This window comes from Nannospalax galili, unplaced genomic scaffold, assembly GCF_000622305.1.
Source record: "Nannospalax galili isolate Female #2095 unplaced genomic scaffold, S.galili_v1.0 scaffold246, whole genome shotgun sequence".
Classification (NCBI taxonomy): Eukaryota; Metazoa; Chordata; class Mammalia; order Rodentia; family Spalacidae; genus Nannospalax; species Nannospalax galili.
This window is the reverse complement of record NW_008356327.1, coordinates 1,210,961-1,228,994: the sequence shown is the minus strand read 5'-3', so window position 1 is coordinate 1,228,994 and position 18,034 is coordinate 1,210,961. Positions and strand designations below refer to the sequence as shown.

The 18,034-nt window shown below is 41.3% G+C and overlaps 1 protein-coding gene across 1 annotated transcript; it reads left to right on the top strand.

Moving 5' to 3' along the window:
* Window positions 1–6: 6 nt before the first annotated feature.
* Klf5 (Kruppel like factor 5) lies at window positions 7–17,352 on the top strand. Its single transcript, XM_008854540.2, has 4 exons — window positions 7–51; window positions 2,243–3,116; window positions 4,590–4,649; window positions 15,597–17,352. The coding sequence occupies exons 2-4, from the start codon at window positions 2,255–2,257 to the stop codon at window positions 15,773–15,775; spliced, it is 1,101 nt and encodes a 366-aa protein (XP_008852762.1). The 5' UTR covers window positions 7–51; window positions 2,243–2,254; the 3' UTR covers window positions 15,776–17,352.
* Window positions 17,353–18,034: the final 682 nt, after the last annotated feature.

Below are 18,034 nucleotides of genomic sequence, written 5' to 3'. Positions count from 1 at the left end.
GCGCCGCCGCCCGCCGCCGGCCCGCGGCTGCCCTCGGAGGAGCTGGTCCAGGTAGGAGCGCGGCCGCCTCCCTCCCTCCTCGGGCGTGTCCCGCCGCTGCGAGGCGCGGGCGACAGGGGCCGCTCCAGGCTGGGGCGCGCGGGAGCGAGTGCCCGAGTGGGCAGCCCCGCCCTGCCCTGCTGGCCGGGGAACCGCGTTTCGGGGGGTCCACATGGAAGCCAGACCGGATACCCGGATCTGCCCTGGCGGGTCTGGAGAGGCCAGGCGGCTGCGCGCTCACGCGCACCGTGGTTGTTTTCTTAGAGGGGATGAAACCTTGTACCCAGGCTCAACTTCAGTGACTTAGCCTGGTACTCGCCCTCCCAATGCCGGGCTTTGGAGGGCCACCTGCCTTGGTGGTCTCTGATGAAGGAGAAATGCAGGGGTGAGGGGTTCCGCGGGGTTTCGTACCCCCCATGGCTCACCCGGGAAGCGATCACTGGGCCGCGTTGGGGACACTCTAGAGTTGGCGGGGGGGGCGGGGGTCTCAGGTTGTATAGGAACGCGTCTTTTTCCTTAAAAAGACGCATCCAGAAAAAGGCCGGAGGTGTTGTTTTCTTGTGCGCGTAAATTTCCTCCCTGAGTCGCGTTGAAAGCTGGCAGTTGGCTTTTACACTTGCCCAGCAGCCGAATTAGAGCAACCGCCTGTTTCTTTCGCCCACGCACGGGAGTCATATAGCCCAGAAAAAACTTCCCGGGACTTTTAGCTCGTCCCAAGGAAAAAAAAAAAAAAAAAATTGGAAACCGACCCACATGCAAACAGCTGGAAGAGCTAAAATCAGAAACCACTAACCGCCACGGGAGCGCAGTGCACGAAAGGGTTTAGTTCGGTTTATTTCAAGACGCTTCGTTTAATGCCTCTTGCTGTATTGTGTATTTGTACCCAGCGCCTATTCCGCGGGGTCTGCCAATGCCGTGCTTTGAGAGGACAGTGGCATTTGTCACAGACGTGACTCATGGCTACAGCATTAATCTTTATTTTTAAGTCGTGTATATCCGGGGAATCCCGTCCTCATCCACTCCGAACGATCTGAATGATCCAAGGTCTGAGATGAAACGCTTTTGAAATTTAGGAGCAAAAATATGACTCCTGTTCACCGACTGACGTGCCGAGGTTAATAGTTCTGTGAACCATATTTCAAGGAGTTGGGTTTTGTTCTTTTTGAAACTTCCTTTTCAATGTTAAAAAATTAAGAGGCAAATTAAACTTGCATTATACTAAGAGAGAAGAGCTGGGAAAAGAAGGCAGTCTTGTTAGGATCTGGGTTATGCCCTTAAACAATCACAGTCTCCGGGCTATTGGGTTATTTCAGTTTGGTAGTTTTGTCTGAGGAGAGAGGGAAAAGGTAAGGGATGACCGAGCTTTTTACAGAGTAAGAGGGAATGTAGCATTGGCCCACTGAGAGGACACGATAAATGTTTTGCTGATGACTGTGCTGAGGATCCAGCAGCCTCTCCCCACCCACGGGCGTCTTAGCACCAGTCTACCAAGGGAGTGATTTTCTCCTAGATAATTAAAGATCTGTTTTAGATAAGGATGTGAATAGGAACATTTCATTCTTATATTGACCAATTACCAAACCTGCTGGTTAAAATCAACATTTAGATCAAATGTTGAATGTAGAAATTGCTTTGTTTGAGTGGATACTCTATTTTGTTCCAAACATCTAAGTTTCTATTGAACTGTAATAAAAAAGGTACAGAAATTGCCAAAGTATTTCATATGTGATAGAAAAACCTAGCCATGCCCCCCCCATAAATGCCCTTTGAAATATTAAAGGTTTGCATAGGTTTTAATTTTCAGATAAAGTGTGTTAAATGTAACAGAATGGAGGCAGTTGGAGATGCTCTGATACTGTGCTTAAATGCATACTTATCTGTGTGATGGGCCTAGAACCCTGCTTGCACAGGGGTAAGACTTGCTTGCATCAGAAAGGAATAGATTTTGTGTTTGCTTCCTTTCCCCACTTGATTTGCCTCTTTCACTTTTTGTCTGGGGTTGATTGGGGGAGTGATTTTTACCAAAGACATGTCATACAGACTTTCGTAAGCTTTTGGTGAACCAGTAATTATGCAATTGACAAAATAAGCCCACTTTGCAATCCTCTTTTCACAGGGATTGTTGGGAGTTTTTAGTAAGGCCTGTTTGTCCTTTCTGAATGAATCAGGTAAATTATGCATATTTGTATCTCTTCTTTTTTAGACGAGATGTGAAATGGAGAAGTATCTGACACCTCAGCTCCCTCCAGTTCCAATCATTCCAGAACATAAAAAGTATAGACGAGACAGTGCCTCAGTCGTAGACCAGTTCTTCACTGACAGTGAAGGGTTACCTTACAGTATCAACATGAACGTCTTCCTCCCAGACATCACTCACCTGAGAACTGGCCTCTACAAATCCCAGAGACCATGTGTAACCCAGATCAAGACAGAACCTGTTACCATTTTCAGCCACCAGAGTGAGCCGACTGCCCCTCCTCCGGCCCCGACCCAGGCCCTCCCCGAGTTCACCAGTATATTCAGCTCCCACCAGACCACAGCTCCAGAGGTGAACAATATTTTCATCAAACAAGAACTTCCTACACCAGATCTTCATCTGTCTGTCCCTTCCCAGCAGGGCCACCTGTACCAGCTACTGAATACACCGGATCTAGACATGCCCAGTTCTACAAACCAGACAGCCGTCATGGACACCCTTAACGTTTCTATGTCGGCCGCCATGGCAGGCCTTAACACACACACCTCTGCCGTTCCGCAGACTGCGGTGAAACAGTTCCAGGGCATGCCCCCTTGCACATACACCATGCCAAGCCAGTTTCTTCCACAGCAGGCCACTTATTTTCCCCCGTCGCCACCAAGCTCAGAGCCTGGAAGTCCTGCTAGACAAGCTGAGATGCTCCAGAATCTAACACCACCTCCATCCTATGCTGCTACAATCGCTTCCAAGCTGGCCATCCACAATCCTAGTCTACCTGCCACTCTGCCAGTTAATTCGCCAAACATCCAGCCTGTCAGATACAATAGAAGAAGTAACCCTGATCTGGAGAAGCGACGTATCCACTACTGTGACTATCCTGGTATGTGGTCTTAACTGGTAGGAGCATCAGTAGGGTTTTATGTTGTGCGTGTGCATGCATGTGTGCACACAAACGTGTGTTTGCGCCCTTTTCAAATTATATAGGAAAGTTGTACTTGTCAGATAAAAATAAGTCACTTGCCTTTGTTCTTTTTGTACTCTTTCTGCATTTTTACACTGCTGTATAATCAGGTTATTGTCTATTGCTTATTTTATATATTAAAAAATGGCTAGTCAGATGTGGTTCATGCTTTTGAATCCAATAGTGAGGTTGAAGCAGGAGGATCACAAGTTCAGGCTAGCCTGGGCTACATAGCAAGGCCCTACTTTTGAAAAAAATAAAATATAAAAACAAAATCCTGCAATTAAAAAAAGTGACTAGATCATTCTGGGGAAGAAATTACGATGGACTTTTTTTTCTTTACTTTCTTTCTTTTTTTTTTTTTTTTTGGAGTTGAGGACCAAACCCAGGGCTTTGTGCTTGCTTGCTAGGCAAGCACTCTACCACTGAGCTAAATCCCCAACCCCTTCTTTTTTTTTTTCAATCTTTATTTTTTGGTCTTTTTGAGACAGGGTCTCTCTGTAGCCCCAGCAGGCCAAGAACTGGCCATGTAGATCAGGCTGTCCTCGCTCTCACAGAGATTTACCTGCCTCTGCCTCCTGAGTGCTGGGATTAAAGACGTGCAACCATGCCCGGCTTATGATGGACATTTTTTACCCTCTTTAGAAATAAATATGAATTTTATTTAATCTAAGCAATTGTGGTAGTAATGTCTAAATTAAGTCTCTTGGAGATGAAGTAGGGCAACATGACAATGTGAGGTGATGTGGGGGTTGTAGGTACCTAGTGTCTAGGTAGGTACAAGGCTGCTCACAGGATAGATTTAAGAATGGTTCTGTTAGTGTATGCTCATTCTTGAATGAGATACGTGACTCAATATAAATTGATGACAGTAATAAACATATCTCTTAAGTTGCTGGCATAAGCTGGTTTATCATTAATACAGGGCATAATTTATTGGCGGTGGTACATGATATGGCATGACATGCTAAATGAAAAAAAAATGTAGGAGTACAGAAAATTATAGTTATCTTGGATAATGGCTTAGCACTGTCAGCCCTACATCCATTAAGTTAAAAAAAACCATACACTATAATGGCTTATAAGTCACTGAAGTGTGTATTATGGTAAAAAGTAGCTACTGAAATATAAACACAAATTCTCCATTTGTCGCTTGACTGGATCACCTGTGTTCTTTCTTCCTAAAGTGATGCATAAAACAGCTCACTTTTTTGCCTCTTAATAAAGTTATGGGGGAGGCTCCTTAAGACTTTTAAACTGAAGCTTCCAATATTACATCTAGCAGAGAGATTTCATCTTTAAAGCCAGATTTTAAACACTGAATCATCAATGTAAAGATTTCAAAAGGCTCTCGAAATGACAAGCTGTTCTTCCTCTGTTCCTTTATTTTAGGTTGCACAAAAGTTTATACAAAGTCTTCTCATTTAAAAGCTCACCTGAGGACTCATACCGGTATGTAATTTTCTTGTTAATTCTGTGAGTTGTGTAAATAGTGTAAGTGGTATTCATCCTTTTAAAAGCCAACACGTGTTTGATCTCTTCTTTCTTCTGTCAACTTTTATTTTTTAATGGCCTACCTTTTCAGCAAGGGCTTGGCTCAAAATTCAGTTCCTTGAGAAAGCCTGGTTCCAGGAAGGCTGGTGTTACCTCAGTGAGACCTTGCCCTGTCACTTCACATAGAATTAATGACCTCCAAAACATAAACAACAATGTTTACTAATGGATTTTAAAACTTTAATGGCAATGCTATTTCTGTCTTGAAAGAAGGAAAAAAAAATTCTTAATTGGTAAATCATCTTGCTTCAATAAGGCCTTTTTAAGCCAAAAACTTTTCCATTTAGCATGCACAGCCTCACTGCTTAACACGTTATCTTTAGTTTCACTGGTGACTTAAAATATTTGTGCTTGGTATGTTTGCTGTGCCCGATGAAAGGTAGGCCTGAAATTTGTAGACTATTGAAATTAGGTGGTCAGAAAGTAGGATTATGGTTTAAAAGTTATTCCACACTTGACAGAAGCCCACACTTGATAGGTTTGAGAGGCCTCATCTTCAGCCTGGCTTTCCTTTCATCCTCATCTAAAGCATGCTTTTATGTTTAGTCCCTTTAATTTTATAATTATTTGTTTTGTTAAATCTGCAGCAATCCCTTGCTGGAGCTATTAGTTTTCAAACTTTGTATCAGAAACCATTTTTAAGTGAAGTTAGGTGGCACACTTCATTAAAGGGCTCCACATACGCCCAATACCTTCAAGAATATAGACGGTTACAATTTGTAATTTCTTTAGCCCTAGAGGAAAGACCAAGTATAAAGTGACTGCACTTTTTTCCTCAATAAATACAGCCTTACCTAAAGTTCAAAGAATAAATTTGCTAATAAAAGCAGTGACCTAGCAAAATGTATTATTCCATCATTGCTATGGAAACCAAAGTATTCAACAGTTCCTTTGAATGGGTTGTTGGATTAGTGTGAGGACTTGAATCTCCCCAGGCTAGATGTTACTATGGAAATTGAGTTTTGATAAATGAAGTAGTTATCTCTAACTGCTGCATTAAAAAGTAAAAGCCTTTGAACAAAGGTCAGTGCTGAGATAGGGCCCTGAGAGGAATCTGGCTGCAGACATTTTGTATGCATGTTAGGATGTACTGTTTGATATCTGAATGATAAATACTACTTATTAAAATCCAAATAGTTCTGGGGACTGTGTGGTAGATACCAGGGCTTTCTGAGAATTGCTTTTAAAAGACATCTCTTGCATTTATCCATGATAGGAATAGATTGTTTTGGCCTGAGCTTTCTAGAGATAGATTGCTTATATAAAAGTGAAAGATCCTACACAAGCAAACCCAATGTCTTCACTTAAGCACCCACAGCATACAATAAAGACTTCAAATCTAAAGTTCCAGAATACAATTGACAAGTGCCAGGAAAGTATGCCATATAGAAATACTAAAATATTCTTTTGCAGACTACATGTTATATTAGGGAAGCATTCAGTTGGGGATCTTACCTGAAATTTTGACAAGGGGAAATGGAAATAGCTTAGAAAACATTTGAGGTATTGTTTTTTAATTTTGTTTGGGCTTTTGTTTTTCTCTCCTCTCTTGGAAGTCCTTGAAACTGGAGCTAGGAAGGAGGGAGTGGATTTTCATGAGGTTAAAGTCCAATAGTAAAAGAAGAGTACCCCTGCATAAAACGATGTAATCAACTGCTTATTGCTGGGATATCTAAATAGCCTTTCCACCCGTCAGGGTTTACTGCTCTGAATGCTTGTACCTGGGATCGTGGAACTTGACCTGCTGGCAAAGAAATTTAATAGTGGGTAGTCTGAACAATACTCCTACTAATAAAAGCAAACTAAAATAGGACCTAGGCCTAGTTAGGGTCTCATGCAGGGACTTTTCACCTGATAAATAATGTGGCCTTCAACATCTAATGAGTGAGACCATGTAATGTAGTTTAATAAAGTTTTGTTTGATAGTCTTTCAAATGCCTTGGGGAGGGTTTGGAACAGACTCGCTCATCTGGCTAAACCCGTTCTTAGGTAATCATAGAGCATTGAGGCTCTTTTCTCCTCATTTCTAGTTTCTAGACAATGCCTTTTAAAATTACCTGTGCGCTGGCTTCCTTTGCACCCTCCCTCTCCACCCTGCTCACTGAATGTACAGGAAGCCAGCAGAAGCTTGTGGGTTTTTTTTTTCTTTTTCCTTTTAACGCCCAGGTAGATGAAACAGTTTTTCTGAATAGCTTTTCTGATTTAATAACTTGTTTTGTTTTCTGTCCCATTCCCACCCCCTTGGACAGCTTATTAGGGCGACTTTAAAAAATATGCTGCAATGGTGATCATGTATCTGTGGAAAATAATTGTAGTCACTTTAAAACGTGAAGCTACCATATGTTTCAAAGATGATTTAAGCAATAAATACAACCTACATCTGTGTTCTGTTTTAATTTCTTATTTCTGGGGCTTTACATAGTAAATGATTCTTTAACTTGGGTTACAGATTGAATCTAACCAAGTAGTCTTTCAAGTGCACAACTCCTTTTTCCTAACCCGGGACAAAAAAGTAAAAGATCAATTTTTTGAATCACAAGTATTATAGTGATCAAGTTTTCGAAGTCTCATTGGGAAAGTAAACAGAAACTTACAAAGCTCTGCCTTCTATGTGTGGTCAGACAAAAATCCCTGAAACATAATTCTCTATTTTATTTGTATCTGTGTGTATGTAACATAATATTCTTACAGGTTTATGTAGGCATTTTTGTGTGAGTGAGTGGGTGCTTGTATGTGTTGTCTGTGATATGTGAGTATACATACTTAATATGCTTCTGTTTAGAAGTAGTTACGGCTGCTTCTAGGCAACAGTGTCAATAAGTGGTCTATTTCCAAATCAAAATATTTGTACTTTTAATAGCATTTCAGTGAACATTTCATTGAAATTCTCATGCCTTCTGATGTTTACAAGGGGATGTATACATTACTACCATTCTAAAATTTCTCCCATCCACTCTTAGAAAGACACATAATTCTGCCCTCATAAATTGACATGACTGATAAACTGTCTTCTGCAAACAGGTTGTAGTTTCTGTGCTCATAGCTTTACTGTATTTTCCTTAAGTTTTTTTTCTTTGTGTATGCTGGAGATCAAACCTAGAACCTCACACTTGGGACAAGTTCCCAGCGGTGAGTGACACCCCCATCCCCTTTTCCATAGTTCCATTATGATGATTAAGATAATTTTTCAGCCTGGGCTTTCTGGAAAAAACAGAAAATGAGCAGTTACATAGAGAAGACTCCCAGCAATACTCACACTTGGCCCCGGCAGCCCTCAGACAGAGTTCATGCACTGTCCTTTTTACCATAGGTTGAAAAAAGAAAAGGGGCAGTTTGAAACACTCCCACAAAAGAACACCGAGACGTATAAATAATAGGAGCACAAAATGGACTCTCGAGTAAAGCACTGTATTCAAGGACTTTTTTTTTTTGGTCTTTTTGAGACACGGTCTCCCTGTAGCCCCAGCTGTCCTGGAACTCCTTATGTAGTCCAGGCTGGCCTTGAACTCACAGAGATCCACCTGCCTCTGCCTCCTGAGTGCTGGGATTAAAGGCGTGTACCACACGATTCAAGGACTTTTAACCCAAGCCTTAGTGTGAAAGGGGTAAATTCTTAGCTTTATCTTACTTGCTGTGCCAACCAGTTGTTATCTAGTGACACTTATAAAATGACACTATGTATACTTTGTTGTTTCGTTTTGTATTTTTGAAACGAGGTCTCTCTGTAGCCCCAGCTGGCCTGGCTTGCTAGGTGGACCAAGCAGGCCTCAATCTCAAAGATCTGCCTGTGTCTACCTCCAGAGGGCCTGGTATCAATATATGCTTTTAAGTGCATGTCTCCTTGCAATTTAATTTTAGTTTGTGCTTTAGTTGGGCACCACAGCATCCTCATGTATAAATTTCAGAAGTTTGCTGTGAGCTTACTACTTTCCATTGACTGTATCGGGCATAGGTTTGGGTAATGTTGACAGCAGATCTGTTTTCATTATAAGTGCTTCTCCACTGTGAAAGGAACATCCAGAATATCCTGTGAGAAAGCTTTAAGAGAACCAGAAAGGATTTCATTTCAGGCTATAAGAGATGGAGACCATTCGATTTGCATCTAGAATAGACATGTTAGATGTAGAATCTGTTTTAACGGGTAAGTGACCCAGGGGAAAATATTTTGGAGAATGAAATTTAGTATCCTAGTGATTTTTTTCTTATATTTAAAAATTGTACAGGGGAAAACATCACATTTAGCCTTTAGTCACATGTGTCAGTAAAGCATTCCTTCCTTTCAATGTTTTATTTTCACTTTTAGCTTTGAAGTTTATTTTCTATATCAAACATTTCAGGCATTCATTTTTTTCTTAAGTTGTAGCTTAGGATCCTTGCTGGTTCAGACCCCAGAAAGGGCATTTGTGAGCATGAAAGCTTCAGAACAATTTCCTTTTAATGACTCACTGGGAAGATTAGACTTTGCTTCTGGGACCAGTTCTTTCATCTGAAAAACATTTACATAGGAAATTGATTAAACATTGTTTCAAGATGATAAAGCTTTATCAAAGGTTAAGTATAATTTAATTCAGTAAAGATTTTTGACTGGGTTTGTAGGGAATCCAAGGAATGAATCTTTTCTTACCCTTTAGTTTTTAAGGTAGTGGGAGGAGAAGGTTCCTACATAGATTAAATAGAATTGCTGAAATTGAGATCGAAGCAGTCAGCTGTGAGGACTGAAGGAATGCAGTGTTTAAAAATATACATTTTAATTACTCAGGAATTTTCCTTTGGCAGGTGTTTTTAGTGCTATAGAATTTGTGGGTGTTTCCCTGATGACCCATATCTTTTCTAGTGAAAGCTTAGAAACAAAGTAGTGTCTTACTGGACTGGAAGTGTCTCCCTCCAGCAGTGTTCCTGTCCTGTCAGCCCATGTTTATTATATTCAAGGATGGCTAACAACTCTGATTAAGGACAAGTGCTGTTTAAGAAGTGCACGATTGGCAACTTTTGCTTAAAAATATCTACATGGGCTGGGCGTGGTGGCGCATGCCTGTAGTCCCAGCACTTGGGAGGCAGAGGCAGGCAGATCTCTGAGTTCCAGGCCATCTGGGGGCTATAGGGAGACCCTGTTTCAAAAAGACCAAAAAAAAAAAAAAATCTACAAAGAAGAATGAGTCTAATTACTTTATACACAGGAGGAGATGGATCTGCTGGGCAGGGGAACCATGTGCTTAGGTACAGGAAAGGGTAGCACCTCATTCAGTCCTCAACCAAATGAAAAGACCACTTTTCTGTTCTGTGTAGAAAGAATAAAGTCTTCACTGACATTTTGAGTGTGTGTGCTTTAAAGTTAGTGTTATTATAAAGAGAACTAATCATGTTAATGAGGGTAGACAGTTGCTTGTGCTTAAGGAGGCTAAGATGTAACCACAGTGTTGGAGCCAGGGACTCACCTGCCTGACCCTGCAGTCCCCAGCAAGGTCCCTCCCGCCAGCTCTTTGCTTCAGCATTGGGTGCACCCTGGCTCCCAACAGAAGGCGGCCCCTCGTTGTTGGGACCAGTGCTGTGGGCTTTCAGAACTTCATGGTATCCTCAAGTCTATTCCAGTTCTGTAAGAGGAAATTTCTTTACATAGAGTCCACCCCTGTATACCTTCAGGATGGATGATAATTCTAGTGTTTTCCCTGAAGCAGGGTTCTCATCTAAATGTACAGCTAGAGAAGCCCCAGTGGTCCCACGTAGCCTGAACCAACCTCCTCCTACCTTCCCTCGTCTTCATTGTGAAAATGACTACTCAGACTTGGTCCAAACACTCATATTTCAGAGGCATTAGAGGAAGGGTAACAGTCCTGTAGGAGAAAAGATGGCTCTGCCCCTCTGGAACTGAAACATAGTCAGGAAGACAAGGGAGCCACTTGAAGGCTTCATTAAACAATGTGTGCAAGAACACCTCATTTGACCTGGGCATTGAACCCACAACCCTGTTCATAATCATCACAGTCTCCACCATTGAACCATACCCCTAACCCCGGATACAGAGAAGTGGCATGGTCCCTCATGGTCTGTCAGGTTTCCTAGAGGGAGTAAGATGAATTGGATTTAAAAGAAGCCAATGAATTGATAGATGTGATGAAGAAGGAATTCTTAGTATTCTTTACATTGCTCTCCTCTACTGATGCGAAGCTAGTGTTTGACTCTTTAAAGTGAACCTCTTCTGTTATAAGTGTAGGCACCTACTGCGACGAACTCTAATAGAGTCTTGTAATGGAAAATTACTCACACAGTGGTATAAAAATATGAATTATTGGGCCAAAATCATTCTACTCTCTTTTCTCAAATATCTAAATAATATTTTTCCATCAATATTCCAGTGGTTTCTGGTTTTCCCTCTTGATTATTAGAAGCAAATCTGATATTGAGCCTATTGCAGAGATAAACTCCCATGCATCTGTGATGATGGGGAGAACATCATGGGTCACAGACAGATTCCTGTGTTAGACATTTAGTACCCTGTTTAATGAGCACTGGTATTAATTCTGGTGGTTTTGAGTTTTTATCTTTACTATACGTTGATTAAATTGTCTTTAGGTCATCAAGAAGGAAGCATAAATTTGCAGTTATTGTTAAGTAATATAAGACATATTTCTCTTATTTTTCTTTTGTTACATGAATATGCAGACCTTCTTAGAGAACATATTCAATATGTTCAACAGAGCAGAGAAACCTCCCATTCCATTGTAGTAGCTTCAGAAGTCATTTTAAAAATCTTGTTTATCAGAGAAAAAGGGATACTGTAGTTTCTTGTTGGATGTTTTGAATCCTTCCCAGGCATTCTGCTAACCATATTTATTGAAAGTCATCTAATCTGGGAGAAAAGAACCCTTGTTAGGATGACATCTGGGGATTGCCAGTGCCAATGTAGAACAGTTTTCAGGGCCTCCTGAAACCCCAAAAGATGGGTCTCTGAAAAGGGTTGGCTCAGTCACATTGTTCCCAGCACTTCGTACAGTCTGGGGTTTAAGGTGGCTGTGAGTCCATTAGGCATCTCTTACCCTCCATGAGTGAGTTTAGAATCTAAGTGAATTTGAACAATACGGTTGTGTTCTTTGAATCATTCAAAGAGAGTGTAATAGTGTTTGCTAATGGAAGACTTAAGTGAGACATTAAAGAAAGTGGCAGGCCAGGATTCTTAATGTGGAGTGCATTGGTCAGCTTCTAACTTGGGTTGCTGGTGAGGACTGAGTGAGAAGTCCTTCACCATGTTCCAGAACAGTGGTGGCGGCTCCTGCACCCACTCTGCCTTTTACTGGTAGTGTTTTCTGCTGGAGATTTTTACCCAGTATGCTAATGGCTTTTTCAGTGTGAGTAGTGCACATGTTTTGCTTGGGCATTTTTTCTGAGATTAGGGATTTTTTTAACTAGTCCTATAATTTTAAAGTAGAGAAGAAAATGGCATGCTTTGAGATAAAGTGGAAGGAGGTTTTTCAGACTGTACAAACTTGTCACTGTTTTCTCTTTGCCTTTGGAAAGTTTTCACATTAACAGCACGAGAACTTAAAAATACAGTTGATGTTGAAAGAGCTTAACTAAATATTTCAAATTGGTGGTATTGGAAAGAGATCCTGTAAAAATCCAATTAAACTTTTGAAAGCTCTATCCTGTTGAAATATAACTTGGAGGAAGTCAGTTTGGTTTCCCAGAAGTACTGTGCATAGTGTTTCTGGCTGAGGAAAAAAGGCTGGAGTCTGTTCTTTGGCCAGAAATTGGGTACCAGCTTCCTCTATGATGTTTTGCTTGAACAGTGTTGACACTTGAACAAATCCCATAGAAACCACCCCAAGTGGGGAATAGTTGTCCTTGCTTTTATAGTAAGTCTTGGCCCCAGTAACTACCTTTCCAAACACTGGTAGTATTCTTGGCTGAATAATCTATAGATGCACATAAATTGAGAGCAAAACCCCAAATGTTTTAGGAACTTTAATGGCTACTGTATTTCAACCAGTCAGAAAAGTAAACTTTAGAAAATATTGATGTAGATTATTGCTTTGCAGCCAATAAAAACAATGAACAAAAAAAGAGTCCAGTGTCTCCTGTTTCTAAAAGGAACTGAAAATTTAGTTCTCCTGCTATGTAATTATTAAATTCAAAAGACTTGAATGATGCTTTTTAAAATTGAGACTCAAAAGTTTTTTTTCCCTGCTTCAAACATCAGCAATAGCCCTTTCCTTGCTGACTGTCAGGAAAGCCTTTAGCTGATTTGCTTATTGTTGTGATTTATTTTCACAAGGAACAAAAGTACTGACATCTGCAAATGGGACATTTACCACCAGTGTTAAATTTTTTCTGTGCATCCAACATTTTGTATGAATATAAAGTAAAGAAAAATGACTTATCTGTTATGTTGTTGAATATGTTAGCTTAACTTTCTAAATTGAATTTACTGTGAAGAAGTCAGGTACACATCTGTAATCCCAACCCTTAGAAGGGTGAGGTGGGAGGATTGTTTTGAGTTCAAGGCCAGTCTGGGCTACATTGTGAAACGTTTACTCAAAAGAGGATCACAAAGAATCTATGAGGAAGGAAGAATCTAGAATTATGACTACTTTATTTTACATTTTCTAATTTATGTGTATATGTGTGTGTGTGTGTGTGTGTGTGTGTGTGTATGTGTATATACCACGTGTGTTTGAGTGTCCAAGACCACCGGGGTATTGGATCCCCTAGAGCCAGAGTTACAGGAGTTGTGAGCTGCCTGCTGTGGATACTGGGAACTGAACTCAGGTCCTCTGCGGGAGCAAGAAGTGTTCTTGGCCACTGAACCATCGCTCCAGCCCCCATTTTGCTTTCTTTTTTGAGACAGCTTCTTGCTATATAGCCTAGACTCGCTTCAAACTCTTCTTCCACCTGCCTCAGTCTCCCAGCTGCTGGGGTGACAGTACATTCACCAAGCCTGGATGAAATGTGCAGTTTAAAAAATGGAATGATAAATTCTGAGTGTGATGGTGCACACCTTTAATTCTAGCACTCTGGAGGCAGAGGCAGGTAGATCTTGAGATCAAGGCCATCCTGGTCTACAGAGTGATTTCCAGGCAGGCTGGGCCTAACTTTAAATATGCCTTAAGTCAGAGCCAGAAGAGAGGGTACAGAAGGGCGACTGGGATGTGGATTTGCGAAGCAAGGTGGAATCCTTTGAGTTTCATGTGGCGCATTCTTGTCCTGTGAGGTTCTAGAGTCACAGTGCTAACAGAACAGGGTACATTGGCTACAAGCTGGGGACTACCACTGTGGACACTCACACAGAAGCTCATGGAGTTTCTTTGAAGAAAACTTTTGTTTAAAAAGGAAATCAGGGAAAGTTATTCACGAGAATGAATCCCATAAAACAATAGTAAATGTAGGCAGGACTAGTTAATGCTCAAAGACTTGAGTTTGGGGATTTATATTGAATACATCTTAATAGGATCAATTCTAAAACTGAATTAAAAACTGCATTATGAATATTAAGTAGTTTTGAAAGTTAAGTGTCTGGTAAACTCAGAAGAACATTAGGAATTATACATGGTGTTCTGGGGGATTGGCCCACTATCAGTTGACTGTTAGATGAAGAGAGATGTGAATACAGAACAGAAAGATGGGGTTGGGTTTTTAGGTATGATCCATGTAAGCTCCCCGAGGCCAGGGCTTTTTTTGTTCTGGGTGGTATCTCACGCATTTGTTATGGCCTGGACTACCAGACATTTAGCAAATTGTTATAGAATAAATCTTGACAACCTTTGTAGATCAACACTTGACACAGAAACATTCAGTGCACCTACCAGCAAATGTTAGAATTATGGTGGGTTGTGAATGTGGCTCAGTCCTAGAGCCCTTGCCTAGCATGCTGAAGACTGTGGGTTCAATCCTCAGCACCTCAACACACAGTATAACTGTTTCATGGTCTGACTCATAACCTGTGTGAATTTATCAGGACCAGACTTAGGTAAGGAATTTATTAAATATCAACAGCAAAAGGTTTAGGGAAAGCCACTCAACTTTAAATTTTTTTCTAGCTTTTTTTCGGCCCAGTCTGGAAAAAGCTTGCATGAATGTGTATGCTTGTGAGAGTATAAAAAAGGTTCAGATGAGAACACAGCTTGTTGGCACACTCCTGTAAGCCCAGCACTTGGGAGGTGGAGGCAGGAAAATCAGGAGTTCCAGGCCGGCCTCGGTTGCATAATTTGAGGCCGGTTTAGTTAGGCTACATGAGAGAGACCCTGTTTAGATTAGGATGACTATCCCCAGAACATCTTGGAATCCTCAGCTCAGTCTGGGGTTCTGTGTTGGGAATCTCTGCTCGGTGCCCAATTCAGAACGGCTGCCAGCAGGTTTAGGCCAGGCAGCGTGGGGCTTGAGATGGTGGTGAGTTGGAGCAGCTAGCTCTCTCACTCATGCAGCCGTTAGTTTTACACAGTAACTGAGGTGTAGGGCTGTGTGTGTAGACTCCTGCTTACACAGTGATAATGTTACCCAAGCTCACCTGGACACCTTAAGGATCCATCCATGCCAAAGTTCATAAAAATGGGGACATTGGTACATTTTTGACTTAATTTAAAATTGCGTTTCTTCAGCTCTCTTGTGGGGGTCCTCACTTTTTGAGGCAGGGTCTCCCTCTGGAGCCGTGCAGCCCCGGCTGGTCTGGAACTCACGGGGTGCTGGTGTTAAAAGGTGTGGATGGTGTTAAAGGTGTGGGCGCGGCCCATTCCTCCGCTTTTAGAAGCAGGCAGAGCGCCCTGTTCTGGGGCGGCCAGGGCGGCGGGAGGGAGCACTGTGGCTGGGAGCACTGCTGCTGGGAGCACGCCGCTCACCCTGTCTCTTCCCTCGCAGGTGAGAAGCCCTACAAGTGCACCTGGGAGGGCTGCGACTGGAGGTTTGCCAGGTCGGACGAGCTGACCCGCCACTACCGCAAGCACACGGGAGCCAAGCCGTTCCAGTGCGGGGTGTGCAACCGCAGCTTCTCGCGCTCGGACCACCTGGCGCTGCACATGAAGCGCCACCAGAACTGAGCGCTGCGCTAGCCGCACACGCCTCGCAGCCCGTTCGGCCACCCTTTAAACCGCAGACTTAACTTCATATAAAAATGAAATCAGAAGAACTGGAAATGTATATTTTGTATATTTGAGGCCACAGGGAATACATTGTATTAATACCAAAGTGTTTGGTCATTTTAAGAACCTGGAAGCTTGCTGTCATGCACATGGCTGGCTTTCCTCAGCAGACTTCATCTCGAGACAGGCAGCGGGATCTCAGCATGGGGAATCGGTAGGGGCACAGGGTGTGTGTGTGCTGTTTTCACCTAGACTGCACACGCAATCATTCGTGACAGTGTTTAGTAGACAGACCAGTTAGCAGGCACCCGAAGGACAGATTGTCAAGATTTTACTTGACGGGGACTCGTTTTTTCTCAATATTAGATTACTTCCTTAGAGGTACTCAGCGTACCTGGCAATTCACAAATAGCCATTGAACAAATGTGTTTTTGTTTTTTATATATGAGTTGCCTATATTTGCTATTCAAAATTTTGTAAATATGCAAATCAGCTTTATAGGTTTATTACAAGTTTCTAAGGGTTGTTTTCGGAAAAAAAAAATCATGCTTCTTTTGAAAATAACTGAATACATTTACAGTTAGAATCTGTGGTAAGATACCTCTCAAGAATGTTACCAAATCCATTTCCTTGGGGGGGGGGATAATCATTTAAATGAACGTTTAAAAAGCAAATTTCACACATGATTGAAATAAGATTGTTTATTTTAAATATGAAAGATGTTTTTATATGAATTTAAACTGAAGAGCTTAAAGATAGTTACACAAAAGTTAAACCTCTTCATAAGCTAAACAGTATCATCTTTAAAAGGGGGGGAATGACTGACACGGTTTTTACATATGTATGTCGATGTTGAACTTAGGAGACCGTTTTCACTTGAGGAAACGTTGAATTCATGATACAGTTTTCTTGTACTGGGATGTTTGCTCGTGCAGTACTGTTGGTTAAATGACAATTTATGTGGGTTTTGCATGTGCTATTCAGTGAGACACAGTAATTTTATTGAAATTACAGTGCAGTATAGTTAATCTATTGTTAATACTGACTCGGTGTCTGCCTTTACTATCTATCAATGGGAATGTGATGCTGACGCTGTTAACCAAAGGGCAGAAATCATAAGCAAAATGCCAAAAGCGGTCTTAATTGAAATGAAAATTTAATTTTGTTTTTAAAATATTGTTTATCATTATTTATTTTGTGGTAATATAGTAAGTTTTTTTAGAAAACAATTTTCATAACTTGATAAATTATAGTTTTGTTTGTTAGAAAAGTTGCTCTTTCAACATGTAAATAGATGAAAAAGGTGTAAATAGTTTTGTAAGAGGCTTCAAGATGTTTATACGTGGAAACATACCTACATAAAAAGCATAAATCGGTTGCTGTTTTGCTTCTTTTCCCCTCTTATTTTTGTATTGTGGTCATTTCCTATGCAAATATTGGAGCAAACAGCTGTATAGTTGTAGAATTTTTTGAGAGAATGAGATGTTTATATATTAACGACAATTTTTTTGGAAAATAAAAAGTGCCTAAAAAGATTTATGTTGCACCTTCCTTATTTACCTTCAAAGCAGGGTAATTAGCAAATTCTGTTCCTCAAACTAGCGTCTTTAGAGGGCCTGATCAGGGCGGTTGATGGAAAGCCAATTCTCAGACTTTCTTAGAAAAGAACACTGAATGGGATATGGAAGTGCATGCCTGTAATCCCAAACACTTCGGAGACTGGGTTGGAGGCTTTGGGGGTGACATAGTGGAATCCTGTCTGAAAAGAAAAGACTGAATTGAACCAATGTCTACCTTTAAGATATAGAGAATTTATTTGAATAGATGAATCGGTTCGTAGAGTGGTTTGCCTAGCATGTACAGAGCCTGGGTTCCATCTCCAGCCCTGCATAACCCAAGCAGTGGAGGCACATACCTGTAATCCCAGACTTCGGAGGTAGAGACAGGAAGATCAGAAGCTCAAGGCCATCCTCTGCTGTATAGAGAATTCAAGGCCTGCCTGAGCTACATGAGACCATGTCTCAAAACCAAAAATTAAAACTAGAATTAGAAATATAAAGGGTATAATTCGTGAATATTTACATTTCACACACACACACATATGAGAACACAGCATCATTAGCTGGAAGCACTGGCTTAAACTGGTGTTAGTTTGGAGATTATGTTGTCAAGAGGCAAACAGGAATTGGGTTTCCAAAGTTGGGCCCCCTACCAACC